General features: G+C 42.5%; 1 protein-coding gene across 5 annotated transcripts in view; it reads left to right on the top strand.

Moving 5' to 3' along the window:
• Nucleotides 1-26,062, top strand: part of LOC109868138 (zinc finger protein 618) — a 36,096-nt gene extending 10,034 nt beyond the window's left edge. For 2 of the 5 annotated variants that reach the window (XM_020457597.2, XM_020457595.2), the window contains 13 exons: nt 1,237-1,505; nt 2,186-2,263; nt 3,119-3,163; nt 9,601-9,690; nt 10,606-10,689; nt 16,913-17,002; nt 17,175-17,270; nt 18,438-18,515; nt 18,927-18,971; nt 19,433-19,516; nt 19,719-19,796; nt 20,435-20,605; nt 20,789-26,062. In XM_020457597.2, coding sequence (XP_020313186.1) covers nt 1,268-1,505; nt 2,186-2,263; nt 3,119-3,163; nt 9,601-9,690; nt 10,606-10,689; nt 16,913-17,002; nt 17,175-17,270; nt 18,438-18,515; nt 18,927-18,971; nt 19,433-19,516; nt 19,719-19,796; nt 20,435-20,605; nt 20,789-22,425 — 2,814 coding nt within the window. In that variant the 5' untranslated portion in view covers nt 1,237-1,267 and the 3' untranslated portion in view covers nt 22,426-26,062. The remainder of the gene's footprint in view (nt 1-1,236; nt 1,506-2,185; nt 2,264-3,118; nt 3,164-9,600; nt 9,691-10,605; nt 10,690-16,912; nt 17,003-17,174; nt 17,271-18,437; nt 18,516-18,926; nt 18,972-19,432; nt 19,517-19,718; nt 19,797-20,434; nt 20,606-20,788) is intronic. The other 3 variants (XM_020457598.2, XM_031802749.1, XM_020457599.2) reach the window with 3 other exon arrangements.
• Nucleotides 26,063-27,900: the final 1,838 nt, after the last annotated feature.

The following is a 27,900-nucleotide window of genomic DNA, read 5'->3' as shown; positions in this document are numbered from 1 at the left end:
CTAGATTGCAGAAATGGGGCATGAAACAGTGGAGCAGGTAACACCTTTTTTAAAATTAATATTTAACAAAGTTGGAGTAACTGGGAATTGTTTAATGTTTTAATGAGTAGCCTACTTGCAATGAGCTTCTTCCCTCCTACCCCACATCATTCTATTGAACCAATACCCTTTTACGATATTGCCAGCTTTCTAGGTGACTCCTGACTAACTAATTGCCATCCAGAAATACTCCCTCCACAGCTTAGGAATCTAAAAGTTCTGCACAATTCATATTTAGGGTGACAAACAGAAACATAGCAATGCTGTATTTTTGGGAACAACAGCTGTCCATGTATCCATGATCTGTTTGAATCATTAGTGCCAATGTCAATCAGTTATCCCTTCCAAGAAAAGGTGTTGCCCATGAAAGGTCATTTCTCTTTACACCAAAAATCTGTCATCCTGGTTATAACTCTGTTTTGCTTGGTTGCATTTGACTTTTTTGAGCCCCCTCATTATAGTCCTAGTGTACAATGGTACTTACTGTAGAAGGCTGGGTAATTTGGATTTTTCTGGAATTAGAACACCTGGGTGCTGTGGATTTATTGTCAAAGGTCACCCATACAAAATGAATCACTGCACTGTAGGGCAAATAATGGGTAATAATGCATATCTCCCATCTATTCCCCTCCTATTTTGGACAAACCCCATTTGTCACGAGTAGAGAAATGGTATTGAAATATTCTTTGGTTTTTAAATGTATTTAACTAGACAATGTCCTAAATAATGTCATTATGGAGACAATTTATAGACCCATTAAATTGCACTTTCTCTCATTGGTATGCCGGACTACCTCTAACTTTTTGATGTACCTTGGTCAGGCATATGGCAATCTGAGTGTCAAGTGCCTTGCTTTAGAACTGGCTAAAGATATGGTTTGGCAGAGCTCTGCTTTAGAACTGGCTAAAGATATGGTTTGGCAGAGCTCTGCTTTAGAACTGGCTAAAGAGATGGTTTGGCAGAGCTCTGCTTTAGAACTGGCTAAAGAGATGGTTTGGCAGAGCTCTGCTTTAGAACTGGCTAAAGAGATGGTTTGGCAGAGCTCTGCTTTCTTGATGTTATCCCTTGCTATATTTGAACTGCACCCGTTTCAAAGGAAGGCTGCTGTTTCTTGAGAGTTGTATTAGTAATTCTGACTTGTTTTGTTTCTTCCTCCTTCTACCTTTTTGCCTGGCTGTCTGTTGCACTCACTCACAGTCCCAGGAGCGCTGGCCCTGAGCAGTCAGTCATGAGTGCTCAGGAGGTGCCCACCAATCCTGGACAGGAGCAGGTTGACGCGGGGGGTGGAGTCCCAGATGGCCCCTCTCCTACCACCACCACCACCCTTGCTGTCCCGGTCACAATAAAGAAGGAGCCTGACATGCAGGGAGCCAGTAACGGGAAAGATGTGCCAGCCGAGATCTGTGTGGTCCTCGGAGGAGGAGGAGCAACAGGAGGAGGAAGGTCGCGCAATGACCAGACCCAGGGTACGACCCCGCCCCCAACACGTCACCTCCCACTCCACACACAACGGGCATATTCATTTTGCATCGCCATCTGTGCTCCAGGTTGTTGGAGTTTGCACATTTTAGACCATGATGGAAAAACGGGTGATGCAAATCGAACGCATCCACTCTCTCCATCATGCACCTGTCGTTTTTAACTTCTCCCTCTGTATCTGTCTTCTTCCAAACCTGTGCACCTGCACCTGGCCATGCAAATGTCCTCATCTCAGCTGCTTCCTTTTTACCTAGTCCCAACATCTGGGTTCGTTACACAAAACTGTTTTGCACCGGTGAGCAACTACCTCACCCTTTTCACAGACTGCCCTCATTCACACTGGCCCCCTGACATTGAACATTAACTATCTCAGCTGGTATTTATTGCGAAAATACATGCTAGGAAACCGGTACATTTCTTTACCTAATACATTTCTGTACCTATTTACAAGAAAAGGTAATCATTAGGATATTATGTCGTAACTGTCTGACCATGTAATATATTGATAAATACATGTGAATCAGGACCGGTCACCTATTTTACAGTCTTAAATGATTGCACAAGTTTTGTCTTAGTTAAGTTCCATGTTACACACCAATGATATCAATGCAGTTAACTCTTGTAGCTTTTGCAGCGCTCTCTATTTAGCTTTTCCTCTCTCATACAGGCTCCTACGTTTGCGGGATTTGTGGGAAGAAATACAAGTACTACAACTGCTTTCAAACACATGTCCGTGCACACAGAGGTAAGGAATGCCTACCCTGAAACACTAAGGCTTTGTGTGGCGACATGGGAATTGTTTGATACACAACATGATCAAAGGTATGCGGACACCTGCTCGTTGTACATCTCATTCTAAAATCATGGGCATTAATATGGAGTTGGTCCCCCCCCCTAGCTGCAATAACAGCCTCCACTCTTCTGGGAAGGCTTTCCACTAGATGTTACATTGCTGCAGGGACTTGCTCTCATTCAGCCACAAGAGCATTGGTGAGGTCGGGCACTGATGTTGGGCGATTAGGCCTGGCTCGGAGTTGGCATTCCAATTCATCCCAAAGGGGTTTGATGGGGTTGAGGTCAGAGCTCTTTGCCGGCCAGTCAAGTTCTTCCACGTCGATCTCAACAAACCATTTCTGTATGGCTCTTGCTTTGTGCACATGCTGAAACAAGAAAGGACCTGTGATTTTCAAAACCTCCAATGAGTTTCTAGCCAGATGGAGGGTGTTTTCTTGCTTCCCACGTCACTGGGAATATCAGTGTTTGAACATTTGTTTTAACTTTTGATGTCATTGGGTAGAACCATTTTACTTTTATATTTTGTTCTACAAAACATAGAAATGTGGGGATTTCACATATTTAGACAGTGGTATGGTGAATTTGAGGTTGAAAAATGGTGGAGTTGCCCTCTAACTTGTCAGCTGCATTCATCTGCTAATACTTTTCAAGTAGTCTCTACTTTCCTGACATCATTATCTTTCATGTGATCAATGCCAAATGTTGTGTGTGTGTGAGAGATCTGAGTGAGTCGAGCTGTTAAGCGCTGGCGCCACGCCAACAGCAGATCTTTTATGCATGTGCCTTTCTATCCCCCCCCCCGCAGAGTCCGACAGCATGCCAGGAGAGGGGGCACCAACAACTCCCAACAGTGAGTACACAGATGTGTATGCACACTAGGGTTGTGAACGTTTAAATGAAATTTAATAGTTAACGTTAAGAAAAATCCCTAACGGAAAAACCATGTCGTCCCCTCACAAAATGTTAATCACAGTGCAGTTATCAAAAAGGTACACCATCCTCACAAATGGGAAAAAATAACAAGTAAGCCTACATAATAGGCTTGGGCGGTATACCGAGGTATTTGGAAATAGCCATGTTTTTCTACACCGTTAAAACAATCTTCAAAGTTTTTCAATAAATGTTAATATTTTTAGCTACTTTTTAAAGTAAATACCTGCAGTCAACTTGTGCATACACTAGGATAAAGCATATTGTGTTCATCCACCCCCAAAAAAGGATGCATTTTTCATTTTACCTGTCACATTATTTTACATTATGAAGCTTACTGTAGTTCCCCAGAACAGTTGAGCCAGTCACGTGTGTGTTTTGTAAATAGCACAATGGGAGAAAGCAGGAGCAGGTGTGTCCAGCTGTGTAGTGTTTCTATTTTTATTTTTTTATATATCTATATCTTTTTTTATTAATAGAGTTATCAGGGATGTGCTACTATAGTTTTTCTTCAAAGAAAATGCATTCGTGCAACACATTCTGCAAAAAATAGCATCATTTTCATCCGATGACAACAAAGTGCAACGCTATTTGGCTGGCAGCCACACGTCAACTCTTACGTATTAGCAAGGTCTTGTTTATCATAGAAAGAATGTAGCTACATTTCCTTAAAATTAATCTTGCGTTTTACCAGTGAAAAGTAGGCTGGCTAAACCTAGAAAAGTAGCTACACATCAGTCAGTGATGTCTGCTGATAGTATGTGCATTCGTGAGTTTAGAAGTGCAGCTGAAGCATGAATTGAGTCTGATTCCGAGTAGAAATGACAATAAGAAGCATTTTACGTCTGCTTTTACAAAACGCAGCAAGATATTTCTTGGTTGGTCTTTTTTCTTATTTTTTGTGAAAAATGCAAGATACTGCGTTAACACGACCCCTAACTTTAACTTGCTAGTTAATTATCTGAGTAAGTGGCTGAAATAATGTGATTGTGCATCATATTGTCTTAGCTTTCTGCTGTGTTTTAGAAGTCAAAGCCCTTTAGATGCATTATTTGTACAGCTGCCTCTCTTGATTTCTTTTCCTCTCTGTTCTCAACCACCTCCTCCCCCCTCTTCTCAGAGCAGGCAGGCCCGTTGCCTTAGCACAGCATTCCCCAAACATTTTGGTTTTTGCCCTTGCACTACACAAGTGATTTTTAAATAATCAACTAATCAGCTAGCTTTGATTATTTGAATCAGTTGTGTAGTGCTAGGACAAAAACGGTACCCAGGACCGAGTTTGGGAAACGCAGTCCTAGCGATTGTCCTTCAGACAAGCATGTGTCTAAACTTTGTTCATTTGTATAACGCCTCGTTCACGTTCGCTTGCAAATGTCCAAACTCACCAAAAATGACATTCGTGTGTGTGTGTGTGTGTGTGTGTGTGTGTGTACTCAGCAAAAAAAGAAACACAACTTTTTCAGGACCCATCTTTCAAAGATAATTCACTTCACAGATCTTCATTGTAAAGGGTTTAAACACTGTTTCCCATGCTTGGTCAATGAACATGCAACTGTCGAATGGTCATTAAGACACTGACAGACTGTAGACACTTACAGACTGTAGTCAATTCAGGTCACAGTTATGAAAACTTAGGACACTAAAGAGGCCTTTCTACTGACTGAAGAAAGATGCCCAGGGTCCCTACTCATTTGAGTGAATGTGCAAATTAGGCATGCTGCAAGGAGGCACGAGGACTGCAGATGTGGCCAGGGCAATAAATTGCAATGTCCGTACTGTGAGACAGGTACAGGATGGCAACAACAACTACAACTGCCCGAGTTACACCAGGAATGCACAATCCCTCCATCAGTGCTCAGACTGTCCACAGTAGGCTGAGAGATGCTGGACTGAGGGCTTGTAGGCCTGTTGTCTGGTGAGGACCTGCCTTACATCATCCGGCAACAAGGTTGCCTATGGGCACAAACCCACCGTCGCTGGACCAGACAGGACTGGAAAATAGTGCTCTTCACTGATGAGTCATGGTTTTGTCTTACCAGGGGTGATGGTCGGATTCACGTTTATCGTCCAAGGAATGAGCTTTACTCCGAGGCCTGTACTCTGGAGCAGGATTGATTTGGAGATGGAGTGTCCGTCATGGTCTAGGGCGGTGTCTTACACCATCATCGGACGGAACTTGTTGTCATTGCAGGCAATCTCAACTCTGTGCGTTACAGGGAAGACATCCGCTTCCCTCCTGTGGTGCCCTTCCTGCAGGTTCATCCTGACATGACCCTTCAGCATGACAATGCCATCACGCACAGAACGAGCAGTATGGCTGATTTCCTGCAAGACAGGAATATCAGTGTTCTGCCATGGCCAGCGAAGAGCCGGGATCTCAATCCCATTGAGCACATCTGGGACCTGTTGGATCGGAGGGTGAGGGCTAGGGCCATTTTGCCCCAGAAATGTTCGGGAACTTGCAGGTGCCTTGGTGGAAGAGTGGGGTAACATCTCACAGCAAGAACTGGCAAAACTGGTGCAGTCCATGAGGAGAAGTTTCACTGCAGTACTTAATGCACTGGATACTGACTATTACTTTTGATTTTTGCCCCCCCCCCCCCCCCTGTTGAGGGACACATTATTCCATTTCTGTTAGTCACATGCCTGTGGAACTTTGTCTGTTGACTCTTGTTATGTTAATACAAATATTTACACATGTTAAGTTTTCTGAAAATAAACGCAGTTGACAGTGAGAGGACGTTTCTTTTTTTGCTGGGTTTATGTATGCATATATGTGTGTGTGTGTGTGTGTATAGGTATAACTTCATGAGTTGTATTATCGGTCTTTTCAAATTATTTTCATTTGCGCTTGTTGGAATATTTAGCTAGCAGCATCTATTGACATTTTCTCTTACTTGGTAGAATTCTGGTAATAGACGCCTAATGTTTTTTTTTTGTCTCTTTTGGTGCCCCCTTGTATACTAAGCCGGTAATTATGTATATCCCGGTATGAGAGAAGGACAGTATGATGAGTTGAATCTGCATACCGCCCAGCCTTACTACCTAACGCTACAATTCCTGTAAGGTTAGTAAGAGGGGATATGCATCTTTAAAATTCTATAAGCACATTGTCATTAACAGTTGGAAAAAAGTGTTAATTACAGAAATGATTATAGTTGAAATGCAGCCACTGTCATTGGCCTACTTGAGTTGCGAGGTATTTTGCTAATTGAAAGACTGCAAGTGCCATTTGAGCCACGACTCATTACTGAAACAGGTGCGTCTTTCTCATCAAAAACACTTCCTTTACACCGTTTACTCCTTTACACCGTTTACTCCTTTACACCGTTTACTCGTTTACTCCTTTACACCCTTTACTCCTTTACACCCTTTACTCCTTTATACCCTTTACTCCTTTACACCCTTTACTCCTTTATACCCTTTACTCCTTTACACCCTTTACTCCTTTACACCCTTTACTCCTTTACACCCTTTACACCCTTTACTCCTTTACACCCTTTACTCCTTTACACCCTTTACTCCTTTACACCCTTTACTCCTTTATACCCTTTACTCCTCTACACCCTTTACTCCTCTACACCCTTTACTCCTCTACACCCTTTACTCCTCTACACCCTTTACTCCTTTACACCCTTTACTCCTTTATACCCTTTACTCCTTTATACCCTTTACTCCTTTATACCCTTTACTCCTTTACACCCTTTACTCCTTTACTCCTGTTTCAACACCGTTTACTCCTGTTTCAACACCGTCTTATTTCCTTTTTAGAATGGGAGTTGAGACATGCCGTCTAACAGCATTAGAAAGCTCAAATCCTTCAGTTTATCACCTGTAGATACCTGCATTTGGCATGTATTTACCTTGTATTTGATTTGTGACCTTCTACTGGCAGGCTTTTGTTAAACATGAAACAAAGTATGTCCCTAGACTGATAAATCTGTCGTGATTTGGCAAGGAATGTAGTGGTCGGATCGAAATTGAACGAGACTCGTAACTGAGGGAAAAGAGAATGTAGGGAGAAGAGTTGTGATCACTTGGCTAGGTTTCTTTTTTTTTGTTGTGAGTTGCTAATGCGCATAAAAAAATAGAAGGAACACTAAAGTCGACGTGAATTAAGAGTTGGCTTTGGGACAATTTCAGCTGTATGTTCAGGCAGGCACAAAGCAGATTCCAGATGCTTAAGCCTACTGTAGGACTGACAACTAGCCTTACTGTATGACTGACAGCTAGCCTTACTTTATGACTGACAACTTCATTGTCCCTTACACTTCAGCTCCACTATAAGTGTTTTGTTGCTTTGCCTTCAGCATTGTCAATCGTCGTAGGGGTGTTGAGGGTGCTGCAGCACACCCTGAAAATCAGCAAAATTATATAAACGCTCAAAATATTGAAAAGAAATTGATTTATGCATATCGGGTCCGGGTGAAAAAGCACCAGGTCCATTATGGAACGGGTCCATTTCGAAAGGCATTTGCACCTTCATCCTCCAATTTACACCAGAGATCTATATAATAATAATAAGATGCTCATGTCTCCGCCCTAACAATGGGAGTCATTGTCCCAAATGTGGGAAGGCAGGCAACAAGCTTACGTCCAAAATAAACCCATAGAAACGCATTGGGCTTGTCTTTGGACAAATTTTGGCGAGAGTGAAACCTCTTCCTCTCTGTTAAAACACACACACAACAAGCCCCTGCCACTCACAACAAAGTTGTCACTTCTTCGTCAGGTACAAGAGAGCAATAATAAATGCTGGGAGTCATGGAAATCAAAGTGCTGAAAGCATTTTGTTTCAGCTCGCTATTTGCATTTGAGGTTTGGTCCAACAGAATGGGTCACATGGACACAAACACAGAGACATTATTTTACTGTAATTAGAGAAGTTACCTTTTTGAACCATACCCTTTTTATTGGGTCTCAACTCCTTAAATTGCTTGCAGAGCAGACAATACTAAAACAGTAGTATCAATGAACATTGATTCTGGAAAATCAATGCTCAGTTTGTCTTGTCCCCATTGCTGTATCATGCTCCGCTAGCAGCATTTTAGTAAAGGATTCTTATATTAGCTGTCTAGTCTGTTTTTATAAATGAGCAATAAGCATAAAACACTTTAAGGAGTTGGCAACTCATTCTGAGAAATAAGGTAGCTAAGCCACTTGATTTCAACATCTGAACAAAGTGGACAGGCCAGCATGCTGTTCAAACAGTTGGAGACAGACAGAAGGGTGTGCAAATAGATCCAAGTTAGCTAAACTTGAAATATTAAGGTTAGCTGGCTACTCACTAGCTCGTGGGCTTGTGCTTGAAAGATTGTTTGAGACCTGTGGTCATTTTCTATAATGCCTTCTATAAAAAGTTAGTCATTATTAGTGAATGTGCACTATGCATGGTTCTGGTTGAATTTGTAACAAAAAGGTCATTTTCGTAGACCGACTTGAAAGCCAGATCGGTGATTATTGCAAAAAATCTGGTTAAACTACTGTATTATGATGATACAAAATATATTATGATTGGGTCTTATGGTTGTGGAAGGCTTATATTTACCCTATATAACAAACCCTGAATTCAATAGATTACTCTTGACTGTTTGAAATGCAGTGTATTTGACCTTTTTAATTGTACAAGTATAGCTTATTTAGAGAGAACATTACAAAAAAATCGACACGTATTGTGAATTGGCCATAAGTTTGGGGGGAGAAATAAAAAATATTATTTTTAGGCCATATCATCCAGCCCTATCCACAACACCATCTTAATCGTTTTTCCAGTAAGACATAGGGCTGGGAATTGGTAGAGACCCCCTGATACAATATTATCACAATGTTTTGGTGCCGATATATACAGAATGGCAATACCTATCATATCACAATTTATCAGGTACAAGAGAGAGCAATAATAAATGCTGGGAGTCATGGAAATAAAAGTGCTGAAAGCATTTTGTCTCACTTTTTTAAAAAAATTTAAAGATTGAGTCTAAGCTATAAGATGAGAAATACCGAAGTCTTGGCGCAGTTACAGCCAACTAGCGCAAACTAATGTTAACTACCTGGCAATTTTTTATTTTTTTGAGAATCTGTACTTTGAGTCAGACTCGATATGTTATCAAAAATACTGCAATACTCAACTGTGTTGATTCCATCCCTAGTAAGAGAATAGGTCTACATGCCAACACTACACACAAGCAAAGTCGATGGACCCATAACACAGCAAACCATCCACTGGTTTTTATATCTTACTGAGTGATATGAAAAAAATCGGTGCTGTGCGCTAGACTATGACCAGCAGGATGTGATGTCATTGAATGCCAGTGTGCCACAGACCAGACAATGCGATCTCTGTGTATCCGAATGCAGATAGCTTCCGCTACTCCTGTGACATCTGCGGGAAGAAGTACAAATACTACAGCTGCTTCCAGGAGCACCGCGACCTGCACGCTGTGGACGGTAACTGACTACCTACCTATCCTCTTCTCATTTACTCTCCATTATTGCATTCCTACTAGGCCTTTTCTATTCTTTGTCTGTTTGGATTCCAATGGTAGCTTGTTCTGCCTTAGACCTGGCACTGCAGTCGGCGTTCCAATTAATCCCAAAGGTGTTCGATGGGGTTGAGGTCAGCTCTTTGAAGGCCACAGTCATGTTCTTCCACACCGATATCGACAAACCATTACTGTATGGACCTCTTTGTAAATGGGGGCATTCTCATGCTGAAACAGGAAAGAGCCTTCCACAAAGTTGGAAGCACAGAATCGTCTAGAATGTATGCTGAACCGTTAAGATGTTCCTTCAATGGAACTAAGGTGTGGGGGGAAAAGCAGGTAGCATTCTCCTGGCATCTGCCAAACCCACATTTGTCCGTCGGACTCCCAGATGGTGAAGCGTGATTTGTCAATCCAGAGAACGCGTTTCCACTCCCCAGAGTCCCATGGCGGCAAGCTTTGCACCACTACAGCCGACCTCAAGTTCATCTATCAATCACCCACGTGGGTATAACTAAAGAGGAGATGGCACATGAGTGTATATGCTTCCAAAAGTCAATAAGGAGTGGGAGAGGCAGGACTTGCATCGCGTTCTGCGTCACAAATAAAAGCCATTTCTATTTTTGCACCTGGCAACGCTGACGCTTGTTGGCGCCATGATTGAATAACATGTACACATGCATTTATTTTGAAACGCTCGCGCATGCGACCTGAGCGGTCTGGTCAGCATGTAAGCATAAGTATCATTGTTGCCCTAAAAAAAAAACGATTTCATTAACTTCCACTCATGGTTACTGCTGCTTTAAATAAAGTAACCTCTGTCAATTAACTTGACCTCTTTCTCTCCATATATCTTTGTCGCCCCCCCCTTTCACCCCAGACCCATACGAGCAGGTTGTTCTCGGACCTGTGGAAGACGTCAAGGAGGAGGAGCCAGTGGAACCCTTCCAGAAAGTAGGGCCAAGTAAGGCTGCACTGTATGCTGGTCTACTGTTGCTTGGCAGATTAGGGGTTTGTGACTGGGCACATCGTACTTTGCTTTATATACACTACAGTTCAAAAGTTTGGGGTCACTTAGAAATGTCCTTGTTTTCCATGAAAACAGACATGAAATGAGTAGCAAAATGAACAGGAAATATAGTCAAGACGTTGACAAAGTTATAAATAATGATTTTTAATTGAAATATGAATTGTGTCAAAGAATCCTCCATTTGCAGCAATTACAGCCTTGCAAACCTTTGGCATTCTAGTTTATCTCAACAAATTATCTGAAGAGAATTCACCCCATGCTTCCTGAAGCACCTCCAGTTGGATTGGCTTGATGGGCACTTCTTGCGTATCATACGGTCAAGCTGCTCCCACAACAGCTCAATAGGGTTCAGATCCGGTGACTCTGCTGGCCACTCCATTATAGACAGAATAGCAGCAGACTGCTTCTTCCCTCAATAGTTATTGCATAGTTTAGAGCTGTGCTTTGGGTCATTGTCCTGTTGTAGGAGGAAATTGACTGCAATTAAGCACTGTCCACAGGGTATGGAGTGATAGCCTTCCTTCTTCAAGATCCCTTTTACCCTGTACAAATCTACCACTTTACCACCATCAAAGCATCCCCAGACTATCACATTGCCTCCACCATGCTTGACAGATGGTGTCAAGCGCTCTTCCAGCATCTTCATTAATTTCTGCGTCTCACGAATGTTCGTTTTTTGTGATCCGAACACCTCAAACTTAGATTTGTCTGTCCATAACTTTTTTCCAATCTTCCTCTGTCCAGTGTCTGTGTCCTTTTTGCTCATCTTAATCTTTTATTTTTATTGTCCAGTCTGAGATATGGCTTTTTATTTGCAACTCTGCCTAGAAGGCCAGCATCCCGGAGTCGCCTCTTCACTGTTGACATTGAGACTGGTGTTTTCCGGGTACTATTTAATGAAGCTGCCAGTTGAGGACTTGTGAGGCATCTGTTTCTCAAACTAGACACTCTAATGTACTTGTCCTCTAGCTCAGTTGTACACCGGGGCCTCCCACTCTCTCTTCTGGTTAGGGACAGTTTGTGCTGTTCTGTGAAGGGAGTAGTACACAGAATTGTATGAGATTTTCAGTTTCTTGGCAATTTCTCACATAGAATAGCCTTCATTTCTCAGAACAAGTTTCAGAAGAAAGTTCTTTGTTTCTGGCCATTTTGAGCCGGTAATCGAACCCACAAATGCTGATGCTCCAGATACTCAACAAGTCTAAAGAAGGTCAGGTCAGTTTTATTGCTTCTTTAATCAGCACAAAAGTTTTCAGCTGTGCTAACATAATTGCAAAAGGGTTTTCTAATGATCAATTAGTCTTTATAAAATGATAAACTTGGATTAGCTAACACAACGTGCCATTAGGACACAGGAGTGATGGTTGCTGTTAATGGGCCTCTACGCCTATGTAGATATTCCATGAAAAATCTGTAGTTTCCAGCTACAATAGTCATTTACAACATTAACAATGTCTACACTGTATTTCTGATCAATTTGATGTTATTTTAATTGGGGAAAAAATTTGCTTTTCAAACATTTCTAGGTGACCCCAAACTTTGAAAGGTTGTGTGTGAGAGATCAAATCAAATCAAATTTAATTTGTCACATACACATGGTTAGCAGATGTTAATGCGAGTGTAGCGAAATGCTTGTGCTTCTAGTTCCGACAATGCAGTAATAACCAACAAGTAATCTAACTAACAATTCCAAAACTACTGTCTTATACACAGTGTAAGGGGATAAAGAATATGTACATAAGAATATATGAATGAGTGATGGTACAGAGCAGCATAGGCAAGATACAGTATATACATATGAGATGAGTATGTAAACAAAACAAAAAAGAGAGAGATATGTAGATATCTCTATACACACACAGTGGTTCTTCCTATAAAAGTTGGCGTACTGCTTGCAGGCTGCTGCAAAATTCTATGGCATGTTATTTGTCAGCCAATGATGCCATTAATTGTAGTGCTAGTTTGCCCACCAGAGGGCATCTTTGAGAAGCTAAGTTATAGAAATTACTTGGAGCTGGTGGCCTAAGAGTCAAAGGGAGCCTTGAATAGCACAGACTATATGGGATAGATGTTTTTTATTTGATGAATTTTATGGGTTTTCTATTCCAAGAAAAACAAATGCATTTCTTACTGTAGCTGTTTTAGCGTAACTTACTTATTTGCAGCAAGGCCTACTTAAATATACAGTATATCGATCATACATTTGTGCATGTCATCACACAGCATACAAGTCATCCATGTCTTTAAATACAGTCAAGCATTTTAGTTATAAAACTAAATAACAAAGGGAGCCTTGATTTAATTTTACAATCACAGCTAAAGTGATTTAATTAAGGGTTTGAGTTAGGAAAATATGGTGCTGTATAACGTGACCGGTTGGAGTAGGCCTAGGCTATTAAGTGACTGTGAGTGAAGAGCAAAATAATCCTTACATTTCCACATAAAAATCAAATTTTTAAAGACCAGTCCCCATGCTCTGTCATTCAGTGATTTTATTCCCATAGTAATTTGTTATGGAGCCATCCAGATGTGGTTAGAAAACAGTGCATTTGGTGGGCTATGCAAAAGAGATGGGAGAATTGACATGCCTCGCAAACATTCATTAATACTGTACATTTAAAGTCCCTAAACTCGGCAAGTCTATTTTCCTGCTGAGAGCTCACCAGTGTGCCTGGAATGGATTGTGACTCAATTTTGTTCTTCGCAATCTTCAACGTGTAATTTTACGCCTGGCTCTCCGCCAATGCCGCCTGGCTCTCCGCCAATGCCGCCTGGCTCTCCGCCAATGCATCAGCTGTAGCCCGTATTGCTACCCTCAGAGAATTTCGTTTTGTACCTTAATTCATTTGATTAATATTATGGTGTTTCTATTCCGTGAAAACAACGTTCTTATTGTAGCCGATGTAGGCCTAAGTGGTTTCCGTTGTGGCACTATTCAGTGACATTTATTCCCTAGTGTTCTGCTGATAGTTGAAATAGACATCTGCATTTTGAAAGTGTTTTTAGAGTTTTATTAACAAAAGCATGAAGATGTTGATGAACAAATACTGTACAGTATATGCTTTATCCAACATTTTGCGGTTGCATGAGGTTTGGAGTTAGAAATGTAAAACTTTAGAGTACTTAATACATTGCAAGTTGCGGGTATTTTCTTTTCACACCTAGCCGAGCTATTAGACTATCCTTTTTGTAAAAGTATGACGTCTATTGTCCTGCCCATCATGGAATCATTGTTTGCAGAATTCACAGCTTGCTACGCTTGTGAAAAACAAAAATGCCTTCAGCTGTCCATCACTACTGTAAATAAAAACACAGCATCTACAGTGGCACAAATATATAATGGAATTTGATAAAAAGGTTAATGCACATCATTTTCAATCTTATACTAACAAGTGGTTGCCATGGTGAATAATCCAATAATAATTGGTATGACACGGTTCTCGGAACTCATTATGGGGCAGTTTCTAAATGAAAATACTTGTAGATCAATAATATGTCCCTGTAGATCTAATTAAATTGAGGATTGGAGGATTCTAAATTAATATCTAAGGGGCATTTTTCATTAGGGCAAATCTGGTATGTGATATTGAGTTAGATATTCTCTAAGATTTTACATTTCTAAGGGGCATTTCTATAATTATAATGCAGGAATAATACAAATAATAATCATCATAATAATAATCCCACAACTCATTAACTGGCTACTATCTTCAATATAATGGTTAATTCAGAAGTTTAAACCCATAGGTTTTAGGCCTGCAGTAGGTTGTAATAATCCCTGCCTTCTGGGAATGTTAAATCCAAAAGTTATGGATGGCGATAGAATTTTGGCTGTCAGAAGTATGAGAATCAAACAATGTCAGCCTTTTTAAATGCTCTATTATCCAAATGTTTTTAAAGTGGGCGATGGAGAGACACACAATGGTGCAGTTTGAGGCCATGAGGTGGAGAGTTATGTGGGTGCTGGATATAAAATGAGTGCAAAAAAATTAGGAAAAATGGAGCTTGCAACACGCATCTGATTTATTCATTACGAATAGGATTTCGTTTACATTCTTCATTGTAACCACAATGTCACAAATAATTGAACACACACATGAGCAGATTAATTTGGTAAAAATATTTATTAATTAAGACTATCAGAAAGAATGTTGGTACTTATGTATTTTGATCCAAAGCCATGAATGAGTGAGTCACTCACTGACAAATCCTCGCTGGACTTTCATTCCGTTTCTTCATCACATCAGCAAAGGACTCTGTGTTTCAGAAACTCCCTTTTATATAGAGGGGCTATCACTCGTTCACACTGGTAAATAAAGACAGTTTGTTATTTATAATGACTTATTTCTGTTTTTAGAGGAAGATAAACCAAAACCTTTTTTTAGTTGAAAATCAAGGGTTTTTCTTTATTTTTCTATTTTCTACATTGTAGAATAATAGTGAAGACATCAACTGAAATAACACATATGGAATCATGTAGTAACCAAACAAGTGTTAAACTAATTCTAGATTCTTCGAAGTAGCCACCCTTTGCCTTGACAATAGCTTTGCACGCTCTTGGCATTCTCTCATCCAGCTTCACCTGGAATGCTTATCCAACTGTCTTGAAGGAGTTCCCACATATGCTGAGCACTTGTTTGCTGCTTTTCCTTCAGTCTGCGGTCCAACTCATCCCAAACCATCACAATTGGTTTGAGGTTGAGTGATTGTGGAGGCCAGGTCATCTGATGCAGCACTCATCACTCTCCTTGGTCAAATAGCCCTTACACAGCCTGGAGGTGTGTTGGGTCATTGTCCTGTTGAAAACAAATGATAGTCTCACTAAGTGCAAACCAGATAGGATGGTGTATTGCTGCAGAATGTTTTGGTAGCTATGTTGTTTAAATGTGAATTCTAAATAAATCAGTGTCACCAGCAAAGCACCCACACACCATCACACCACCACCTACATGCTTCACGGTGGGTACCACACATGTGGAAATCATCCGTTCACCTACTCTGCGTCGAACAAAGACACGTCGGTTGGAACCAAAAATCTCACATTTGGACTCATCAGACCAAAGGACAGATTTCCACCTGTTTAATGTCCATTGCTCGTGTTTCTTGGCCCAAGCATTTCTCTTCTTCGTGTCCTTTTTATTAGTGGTTTCTTTGCAGAAATTCGACCATGAAGGTCTGATCCACGCCATCTCCTCTGAACAGTTAATGTGTCTGTTACTTGAATTCTGATGCATTTATTTGGGCTGCGCTTTGAGGCTGGTACATCTAATGAACTTTTCCCCTGCAGCAAAGCTGGATGCTGGGTCTTCCTTTCCTGTCGCGATCCTCATGAGAGCCAGTTTCATCATAGGCGCTTAACGGTTTTTGCGACTGCACTTGAAGAAACTTTCAAAGTTCATAATTTTCTGGATTGACTGACCTTCATGTCTTAAAGTAATGATGTACTGTTGTTTCTCTTTCCTTATTTGAGCTGTTCATGCCATATATGGACTTGGTATTTTACCAAATAGGGCTATCTTCTGTTTACCACCCATACCATGTCACAACACAACTGATTGGCTCAAATGCATTAAGAAGGAAAGAAATTCCACAAATGTACTTTTAACAAGGCACACCTGTTAATTGAAATGCATTCCAGGTGACTACCTCATGAAGCTGGTTAAGAGAATGCCAAGAGTGAGCCTAGCTCTCAAGGCAAAGGGTGAAGAATCTCAAATATAAAATATGTTTTGATTTAACACTTTATTTTTGGTTACTACATGTGTTATTTCATAGTTTTGATGTCTTCACTATTCTACAATGTTAAAAATAATTGAAATCCTTGAATGAGTAGGTGTAGACTTGACTGGTACTGTAGATTTTATTTATATTCTAAGTAGTTTCTTTTATATCTGAAATCCTACTTTTGCAGTGTGTTAAGGCAATGTTTTTAGTTTGATCATTTAAATTCCAATGCAATTTTGGTGTAATTAGTACATATAATTTATGACAGTAAATAACATATTATTTAGATGTCTATCACTATTGAAAATGAAGGAAACCATTTCAGTGAACCACCAAGGATGCTACTCTTACCATTGCAGAATGAGATTTTGTATATTAATCACATGCAAATGTGATATTTTATGTAACCACTTTTTCTCATTGTCCCCCATAGAAACGGGAAGCTACGAGTGTGAGTTCTGTGGGAAGCAGTATAAGTACTTCAACCCATACCAGGAGCATGTGGCTCTGCATCAACCAATGAGTAAGTCATCTCACAGGTGTACAAAAAGGACAAGTCGTCTGTTGTAGTCAATAACCTCCCTCTCTTACCTATCAAACTCACCGGCGTCCTCAAATCACTTCTCATTGGTTCATGTAAAGTAAAATAATGAACCAGTATTTATTTGATGATAATGACAAATCTCTTCCCACAGATTTCTCCTTTGATAATATGAAGTCGCCTCGATCACGTGGAAGTGTGGATGGAAACATGGACGTTAGCAAATACAGTGCCACTAAATTAGAAACAGGTATGGAGAACTGGCCTGGGATCTGTGCTTAAGCACCTCTCGCACTCTTACAACTGAGACTTTTGCAATCACTGCGCGTGAACGAATACAGTATAATGTATATACCACTTAAAGATGTAAACTTTTAGACCATCAAATTGACTTGCAAATTTACCCAAATCCTGGGTAGGTTTAATCAAACCCCACAAACCGTTAGCTGTAACAATATTTGACATCACTGTAATCCCGCGGGAACTATTCCCCTCAACCCCACCTATTGGTAGCTGGGTAAAAAATAAAAAAAGCAGACATTCAATATTTTTTTGAGCATGGAGAAGTTATTAATACGTTCTGAAGGCACTGTATCTAAACTTGTAGTATTCATGGTCAAATTACCGGGGCCCACATTGATTTTATTAGCCACTCTGTCATATTAAAAACGTCAAACATGTATCTTTGCCCCATGGCAGAATGAGTAGAATGGCAGCGAACTTGCATTTAAACTAACATTTTTCACTTTTTTCTCTCCGCTGTTACTAAGATGGGGGCCGCTGGAAAGGTGGGTTGAGGTGGGGCACTGCAGCCCCTCATGAGGAGTTCACATTTATTGTAGTCCCCATCCCTGCCATAAACCAAGGCTACAATCTCCTGCCGTGATCTGAAACGCTGCCTTCGCGCCTCTTATCTATCATATCGCTCACCTGATCAGTTCCTATCTCTCTCCACTGAGCAGTTTGTCTATGGAGAGCTATTTAAAGCTTGACAGTCTCTCCTAGCGCACAAATATGGGTCAAAAGAGAGAGTGGAGAGGAGTACTCGGACCCATATTTAAATGCTATGGGTGAATATTCATTTTATAAAAAAACTTTGAAGAAAAGGGAGTGAATCATACCAAGGACGTGATAGAATTCAATACACAGAGTATAGTGGTTGTTTTGCTATGGATTGGTATTGTGTAGTCTTCAGAAATCATCTATTGCGTCAATATCCCCTACTATTGTATGATATGTATCCACCTGCTTTTCACCCATGTGTTGTCAGTCACTCAAAAAATACAGTAGGTCTGCACTCAGGTATTTTTTGTGTATGTGGACTAACTGGTTCTACACACCAGGTAGGAAATGTTTCGGGAGCGCGCCATGGTTCTCCTTTTTCCTTGTCAGTTCAAACATTGTTTATCTTTCACAGACAGTCCCTTTAGTCGGAAAATGGAAAGCAAGACCCAGTCCAGCCTGGTGGACACCAACAGTTCCCAGAACTCAAGCGGTAAGCACTGAGGCACTTCTCATAAGCTGTGTGTTTTATGAATGTCTTTCTGCACAGATGTGTTCTTACTGAGACCTGGGTAGAACACTGCGGTAGATGGAGAGTGAATCAGACAGGAGTGTGAGTGTTGGTTTAGTGTCCAAGCACATTCAAATTGAGGCCTTGGTCTGATTCTCTACCCCTCTCCCTGAAGTACACACTCATTTTCTCCCCCTTGTGGATAAACAAAATAATTGATTGGCTTGGAAATATGGGCTAACATTCTCTAGCCAATGCTTACATCAATCGAATGCTTTTAACTCCACAAGGGGAGGAGAACAAGTGCACACTCTGAAATTGGTGACAAATAGGGAATCCTATCTAAAAAGCTATGCAATGTCTGTGATGTCACTTTCTCATGCTCTCCCTTAGGTACTCCAAGCCCCCTGGTGGCCGGTTCGTTCCCTGCATCACAGAGTGAGTCCACCTCTCGCTGCCTGCCTGAAAACACAAATGTGACCATTTCACCCTCTCCGTGTTGTTTATTTTGACCATAATGAGATGCAGCTACTGCCACTGATATTTTCCTACTCACTTGTCATTTCTTATCAGTCTCCCTGTTAATTTGGGCTTGTCACACTTGCACCTCCATTTCGTAATTGTTTGTGACCCTGTAGTAGTTGATGTGAAGGTTTGGATTTGGGCAGGTTACTCCATGGTGAATTAGAAGAGACTATGTTGGCATATCTGTTTTTTTTAGTGTTGTCGTGGTAGCAGATTTATATACTTTCATTCAGCTGGCCATATTGCTTCTGTGCCCTTCAGCAAAAACCTGTTACTATTGACAAGCCAGTTGGGAAATGTCATGAAAAAGGTATTCAATTAAGCAAGCAATCAAATGATGTTTATTTATTTACATCTTTTTGCAAATGCATTAGTCACAAAGTGCTTCACAACAATCCGGGCCTACAGCCCCCAAAACCCCAAAGACAAGGCGACAGTGGCAGAGACCAAGTCTCTAGGTAGGAAGACTCAATCACTCTTCAATGGCATAGATAGATGATATTAAGTAGGTTTAACATGTGTTTTATATGTGTTAAAATTAAACATCTTGTCACAGTGGCCTAGATCTTGGACCACTCAGGGGATAGACTGGGCAGGTCCACAGTGGATGTGCTCTTGTTACAATCCGGGAACCCTTTTTTCTGGGCCTTGTGTTTCTAGAACCCTACACATGTGGCGCCTGTGGCATCCCGTTCCAGTTCTACAACAACCTGCTGGAGCACATGCAGTCCCACGCTGGTGAGTTACCTGCACCTCGAGGGACAGATACAGCACCAGACTGGCTGTAGCCCAAGTGTAACACTAAAGTGTAACACTATCAGTCAAATGGGTTGGAGAGGGGCTTTCAGCAGAAGTGGAAATGTACTGTTGTAATGGCTGAATACTTCAGATACTGTATTTCCAGCTATTGGAATTGCTTATTCCTTTGCACAAAGCTCAGCCAAATTAGGTGGCTGAAATAGCTGCTGTACAGCACTCCAAGCTAAAACGTACATATTACTAGGAGAGAGAAGGGATATTTTCATCTACACTTTGATTTTTGCATTTTCTAATTTCATTTTTTGCATATTAAATTGAGTATGCTCTTTGTTACAACCATTTCACCCCTGTTGTTTTATAATGTGTAGCCACTATTAGAGGCTAGTGGTTGTTTCCTAACCCTATGTAACTATCTGTTAACTTTTGAGCTAGTAGCCAATAGCCAACCCTCTGGTTATTAACTTTTAGCTAAATCCATTGTAGCTCGTTGCTAGCTGGCCCATTAACAATTAGTCATTAGTTAACCCTTTAGCCAACCTCATGTTATTATTAGCAATTAACCAACTTGTAGCTGTTGACCTTCTCGATCACAGAATGCTAACCCTCTATCCCCCCAGCGGATAATGAGAACCACACCAAAGGGGGGTCTCCAAAGACATCACCAGGCCCAGCCTCACAGGACCAACTGTGGAGGTCCCCCCAGCCCCAGCATCAGGCCCAAGCTCAAATAGTTCAAGTCCAGATACAGGCTCAGCCTCAGCCAACACAGAGAAACCACTACACCAACCGTGAGTAGGCTACTATTCATGAATGTCATAGTCATGCTGCTTATGAATGAACACACTTAGGCCACACTGCCTATGAAAACACACTCAAACTCGTTCTCCTCTACCTAATTTTCCATCTATTTTTCTATTTCTCCTTTCACTGCTCTCTCACTGCTCCTCTCCTATGCCTCTCTCTATCCACAGAGAACAGTGGTGGACTACCGGAGAAGGAAAGGCAGCAGGTGGCTGAGCGTCTCCTCAGGGTGATGTGTACAGACCTGGGCGTGCTCAACATGCTCAACAGCAAGGACTTTCTGAAGCTGGCCCAGACTCTAGTGGACACGGGCGCCCGCCACGGTGCCTACTCCACCCGCGAAGCCCTGGGCAACATGAGCTCACTGGCCCTGCGCCAGCTTCCCCGCATGTACAACCAGATCAAGGTGAAGGTGACCTGCGCCCTGGGCTCCAACACCTCACTGGGCATCGCCGTCACCTGCCACTCCCAGACAGTGGGGCCTGATGCCTGCCTAGTGCTGACAGCCTACCAGGTGGAGGGATCCAGGCTCAAACGCTATGTTCTAGGTGTCAAGGAGGCAGACCTGAGGGAGGGACCTGAGCAGGTACACCAGTGGACCCAGAACGTGCTGTCGGAGTTCGTCATGTCGGACATCCGCACGGTGTACGTGACTGAGCCGAGAGTATCTGCGGTGGGGATGGGGGGCTCGCCGCTGGGTGGAGGCGGGCGGGGGAGGGTGTGTCTGCGATGCGCCGGGTGCTCGCTGGGTGTAGTGGTCCAGGCGGTGCTTGGGAAGCGCAGCCTGCAGGCGCGGGGGCTCCACGAATTGACTGAGCTGCTGGCTACCTGCCGTGACATTGCTGCCTCCACCAGCCTCTCATTACGTGACGACTCCACCAGTGCCACCATCGACGAGGGCACATCTAACCCCTCCGCACCCCCCAGGCCTAGCCCCACCCCTCCCTGCTGGGACCGCACGGCTGAGGCCCTGCTTCAGGTGCATGCCCACTTTGAGCAGATATGTGAGGCATACGGGAGGAGCAAGGCCACAGCTTCTACGCTGCAGGGCCTCAACAAACACCTGCTGGGGACGCTGGCCTGCCTGCTGGCCCCTCTACGCCTTGCCGCCCTGGAGCTCAGCAGTCAGAGGAGGCCCACCCTGCAGCAGGTGCTACCTGTCTACCTGCGACTGGAGAAACTGTTCACTTCCAAGGCTGGGGAGGTGGGGACCGCCAGCAAGCTCTGCCACTACTTCCTGGAAGCCCTGAAGGAGAACTTTAAGGTGGAGAAAGCCCACCAGGTAGCCATGGTCCTGGATCCTCAGCTGAAGCTGCGTCCCGTCCCAGCCTACCAGCATGAGGAGATCATCGCCCGCGCCTGCGAGATGGCCACAGACCCCCACGATGGGGGGCAAGCCACCGGTGGGGGGTCCGGAGGTGAGGATGTGGATGGACCCTCAACACCCAAACGGCTTAGAGTGAACGTCCCCGGGGGTGGAGTGAACACCAGAGGGGTAGTAGCTGTGTCATCGGAGGCATCGTCAGATGAAAGCCAGACCCAGGTGAGACAGGAGGTTTTCCAGTATCTGGCTGAACCGCTCCTCCAGGGCACCACCCCAGACCTCTTCCACTACTGGAGCACCGCGGTGGGTGACCGCTTCCCCAGACTGGCACGCCTAGCACTGTGGCTGCTGGCCGTGCCCGCCGTGGGCATCCGCAGCGAGTGTGTGAGCGTGTGTGAGCAGAGTCTGGCCATGAAGAGGAGACAGCAGGTCACCACTGAGGAGATGAGCAAACTCATCTTCCTGCGCTCCAACATGGCCTGAACGTTAGCCTGACCAACGCTGACCTAACCATGACCTCTCCACCAATGACTACAGACCATCTACATAAGGATAGGGGAACCCTGAGGGGCCATACTCGTAAACTTTTGCTTAGACCCAAGGTTTATACCTGTTGTCTAAAATGTCTAGCTGCTAGCGTTTCTCATAAGCCAACCTGGCACAATTAGCTATGATGCTGAGGACAACCAGCTGAGCACATCATTAAATTATGTAAAAGATTCTGTATCGGCCAATTCAAATCATTGACATAGTTGGATGTGATCCAGCACATTTTCACGAAAGCGTCCTTGCCAGAAGTCCACCGGCAAGTTAGTAACTAGCTAGTTCACAGTGTAGAGCGTCTGCTTCCTGAAAATTGTCACAACTTGCGGCGTAGGTTCGAATCCCCCATGGGATGTTTTATTTGATCAAACACCTGGACTGGTTGGATACTGTTCAAGAAGGTGAGGAATAGGGGCATCTTCTCAAGATGCTGATCTGGTTAGTGCCAAATGCAACAACCAAGAATTATCAGCAGTTGAATGGCTTAAAATTCCTAGGATAAATGTCAAGGATGTTAAGGGTGTTGCATATGGTGCTAGTAACCTCTATTATTCTTTGAGCCTTAAAGAACTCTGTCTTTCGCTGAATCACTTCTAGTCTCGTCCACCAGCCGGCTCTGCTTCAGAAAATCTGAAAGTATGCATTTTATAAATGGTTTTCACATATCAAAGTCATATGCCCGAACTCCGACTCGACTGGGTTTCCCAAAAGTAATATGGTCAATGTGCTAACATTTTATTTAGATATTTTACAATGTCCCATGTAATACAGCTGTAGCGGCTCTCTACATTGACATATAATTGATTTAGCAGACATTCTTATCCACAGCGACTTACAGTACTGGGTGTATACATTTGTATACTTTCTTTTCATACTGGTCACCCGTGGGACTCGAACCCCCAGTTCTGGCATTGCAAGTGCCATGCTCTGCCAACCAAGCTACATGGGATCACAGGACCGCTCTCTCCTCGATTTTAACCACACACTTTTCAAGTCCCACTTTATTGCACTGTGTTACCAGGCAAGGTTACTTCTGACCTTAGACGTCATAGTCAATATCATGCCTTCACATTATCAAATTGCCTTCTTTTCATCCATGGCTTAAAGTTGTCTGACTTTAGTAACTACTTGAAGGACTAAGCTAGGCATACATTAGACAACGATACAAATCTTTACGTCGTTGGCCCACTCACATTATGCAAATTGTCTGCATAATCTTGTCACCCTGATGTCTGCGACAGGTGTGCTCACGTTACACCAGTTTGCTCACATTGCGACATGTCTAGACCCCTCCCTGTCCTATTTCCAGATGTGTCATGGCCACCTCCTACTATGTGGCTGTAGCTGAGCAACAGAGGACAAGTTGCAAGTCACATTGTAGCACCCCCCTCACTACGCAAGATACGACAAAACATTTTGTGCAGAAAAATAATCTGGACCTAGAATGTGGATCGGGACTGTGCAAAACCCATAATCGCACTTATTTCACCCAATCACATTATGTGACCTACAGCATCTTGGTTGGCGCTTACAACATCATGATTTACCTGCGATTGTAGTGGATCCCAAATTGTGGCAAAATCTCAGTTTATAATCGTATGATGTATGGTCAGCGAGCGTGGCCTCCGGTGGTTGTGTATGGCCTGGCCTCAGATTCGTTTTGGACAATGTTGCGATTCAACTCCACTGTGTTACCGAGTGACTATACTGAATGACTTGACAGTTGGGGTGGGTATGTTTGGGAACTCGTTGGTCTGATTGCCCCTGGCTTGTTAGTGGCATCTTTCCACTTTTTCATTGTGGTGTCTTTCAGTCTGGTCCTCAATTGTCTTTAGCCATGTTGTTTTTAGACCGTCTTCCACTACACCAAGCATCATGTGTCTTTATGTACTATGTCAGTTTCTCATATTTATTAGTCTTTCTTAGACTTCATTTGTTGTTTGTACTTTTTACATCAAAGATAGACCCATGTGTTAATTTATCCAGAAGCAAAGAATCCAAAGAAACGTACTGGTGTGGCTGTTATGGTTTCATGCTTTTAATTAATGCACTGGATTTGTTTATGATTTCGATTGAAGGATTAAATGTTTTGCCAATGTATGTTCAACCTTCCCCGCACTTGAATTTTGTCTGTCCTCCGTTCAGAGAGACACTTTCTAATTTAGGAGTTGGAGTGTGTGAAATCGTTGTTGCCTTTGTACAAACTTGCACAAATTAGTTGGAATGTGCATAACATCTCAAATGGCTTGACCAATGCTATATTGGAAGTGAGTGTCACACACCAAGGTACATCTTGATAACCTTCCCATTCAGTATAGATGGTTCAGACGTAACTTTCCTCTGTCCAAAGCAGTGGTGTGCTTTTTTTTTTTTTACCTCAAATTCTATGACTGAAGGACATGCAGTAAAGGCTCTGGTCTGTCCGACATGATGATTTTTGGATCTGTCCAATATGATCAACTAGTAAGTGTAGCATATAGATAATGGAACTGAAATTGATGTTTTAGTTTGGTCTTTTTTTTTTGCAAACATAGTGAATGGATTTTACCTGTAGATCTTAAATTAGGATTTAAAGCAAAAAATGATCCTGAACACGCAGTCGGTCGTTGATGTCGGTATCTCCAATACTACTACTACGATTGTCTCATACGCTTTCTTTGGTAAGATTAGAATTATTACAAGATATGCATGTAATCAATATTAGAGTACTGATCTATTCTATCATATAAGCCAGTGTGTTTCTTCTAAGACGGAACAGTTTCAGGGGGTTAGAAGTTGCTCCTAGGCACAGATCTAAGATCTGCTTAACCTCCCAAAATCCTAGCTTTAAACATTAGGGGCAAAGGCACAAACTGACTTTAGCTCAGTCTAGGGGCAACTTTGACGTACTCCTTTCAGGGGTGGCAGTATGTAAATACAAGAGAACTGCTGTTTTATTCCACTAGAGGGGGCAAGTGTTGCAGAAATGGGGAGCACCGTTGATAACACCATACCTCTTTTTATAAACTAGCATTTCAAAGGTTTTGATACTCACAACTCAAGCTAAATACTGTTATAGAGAACTAAATTCAAACTTAAAAGAATTTAAAAAAATTGCTGCTAACCTATGGCTTCACAGGAACACAGGTCGCAATCTTTTTCCATTGGGTGTGTTGAAAGAAGATGCAAATGTTAACTGTAAATACAAGATGGCTAACATGAATAGTCTTTCCCTCATGTTCAGAATTTTTTATGCTCAATTGGAATTGAGAATAGTCTTGTGTTATTTTATGGAGACTTGTCATTCTTTTCTTTTTATACTCTGCTGGGCTGCAAAAAAAAAAAAATCAAGTTTCTTATTTTGATTCCATAATTTGTCATTTTATCACGCTTTGGCAAATAGTTTTGTTCTGTTTTTGTGGATTTGTGTTGTCTTATCGGTAGGCTTAATTTATACTTTTGTAGTGACACTATTTTTATACTACTGATAGGATCAAGAGTCTTTTGTCAGGCGTGACAGCGCTGTACAATGTTATGAAATACATTACCCACTGTAGTATGTGCTGTGTGAATAAACTGGCTGAAATGAACATCATCAGCCTCTGGCTGTGCAGTGTCCATGCATTGAGTGGAGTGTGTGTAAAATACAGAATGGGCTCTTAACATATAGACCAAGTTAGTTAGCCCCTCCATTCAGATATGAACATGATGAGAGATTGGTGGCTGCTTTTCAGTGGCATAGAAAGAGAGGGCTCCCACATGGAGAGGGAGAGCAAGGCCTTACACAGTGGCTGAGTGAGACTGAGGGGGCGAATAGGCCTTACATAAAGGCAGAGTGAGAGAGAAGACTCACTTGCAAGGGGAATGAGAGTGAGGCCTTACAGAGAGGCTGGTTGGTTGGAGGTGCGTGCAAGGGTTCCCCGGGGGCCACTGGTGAGAGGGGGAGTGTGTGTCTCGGCCTGCTGTCTTTCTTCCTCCCTTCGCACCCGGGTCACTGAGCCCCTGAGGCACTGCAGACTGCAGCCATGCAGAAACACCCGTGCTGGTTTCCAAGGTTACTTCCACCACAAGCCTACCCGCGAAAGCTAATTCACAGCACATGCGCCCATCTTTGTCTCCCCTTCTCCCTCCCCGCCCCACTGCTGAAGGTGAGTTTTTCCACACCGTTTAACCACAGTTGGATGTTTGCTTAAAGCACAAGTGTTGGGAAACTCATTTTAAGTCATTTAGAAAGAAAAGGGGTGGAGAGAAAAAACGACCCACCACTCAGACAATTATGTCCCATTATGTGCTAGTGAGAGAAGTTGTTGCAGATCGGCTCTTTCTAGGTGTAGTATCCAAATTCAGGTAACTGCCAAAATAAAGGAACACATTCTTCCACGAGAAATTCAATAATTTGGTGTTTTTTTGTTGATAGTGGTGGAATACGGTGTCTTGGGTACCGCTCCAGAATCTCCCATAAGTGTTCAATTGGATTGAGAACTTTTTTTATACCAAGATGGGATGTTTTAATGACTTAATTAACTCAGGAACCACGCCTGTGTGGAAACTGCAGCTTTCAATATACTTTATCCCTCTTTCAAGTGTGAACTTTTATTTTGGCAGTTACCTGTATGTTGTGCACATACAATGTGTTTTCACATTAAATTTAGCACCTCTATAACCTGTAGCTTTATAACTACTTTAACCGGACTAGTGCTTCATTACATTGGCAGGCAGAGGTTAGTTTCCCAGGACTCTGGGATTGAGGGGTTCCCCTGTTTACTCCCTGTGCCAGCAGGTGGCAGTACCAGGCTTTAGCTCGACTTAGCTCAAGCCATTCTTCAGGGGTGAACTGGGAACACGTTGATAGATAGCCCAACTCCAGGTAACCTTTGACTTTGCTGAGCTGTGCTGTGTGTTATGGGGCAGGAAAAGGCGCATGGATCCCCCTTAGACATGCATGTCAGGACTGGAAGCGGGAGGCAGATTTATTGAACAGGTAAACTGCTGCCAAGAGCGGAGGGCCATCCAATCATAGTTGTTTTGGCTTTGTTTTGCAGCCCCTGTCCAGCGTGTGTGTGTTTATTTAATATTCCATATACATGGAGACAGGAGTGAAAGCCGAAAGCCAGGATCAGGGAAGTGTGATGGATATAGGCACTCCTTCTGTGTTAACCTCTACTTAAACGTAAGATGACTCTCTTTTTCAGCCAGTAGTAGTTTGATGAATGAGAAGTGATTATTATTGCACCCGGTACCGTGCAAAGTCTAATTAAGTAAGCAGCCCACACACTGGTTCAATCTGATGACTCTCTCTGGGCATTATGCCATGTCTTCTACAATACACAACACTACTAGCCCTTCACACTCACTCTCCACCATGGCTGTGCCTCAATAGTATCATGTTCGCTTATTCATCTGCGCTAACTTACTAACACTAGCGTGTGCCCCATT

This window comes from Oncorhynchus kisutch, linkage group LG23 (assembly GCF_002021735.2).
Source record: "Oncorhynchus kisutch isolate 150728-3 linkage group LG23, Okis_V2, whole genome shotgun sequence".
NCBI lineage: Eukaryota > Metazoa > Chordata > Actinopteri > Salmoniformes > Salmonidae > Oncorhynchus > Oncorhynchus kisutch.
Note: the sequence above shows the minus strand (reverse complement) of the source record. Positions and strands in the feature narration are given on the sequence as shown.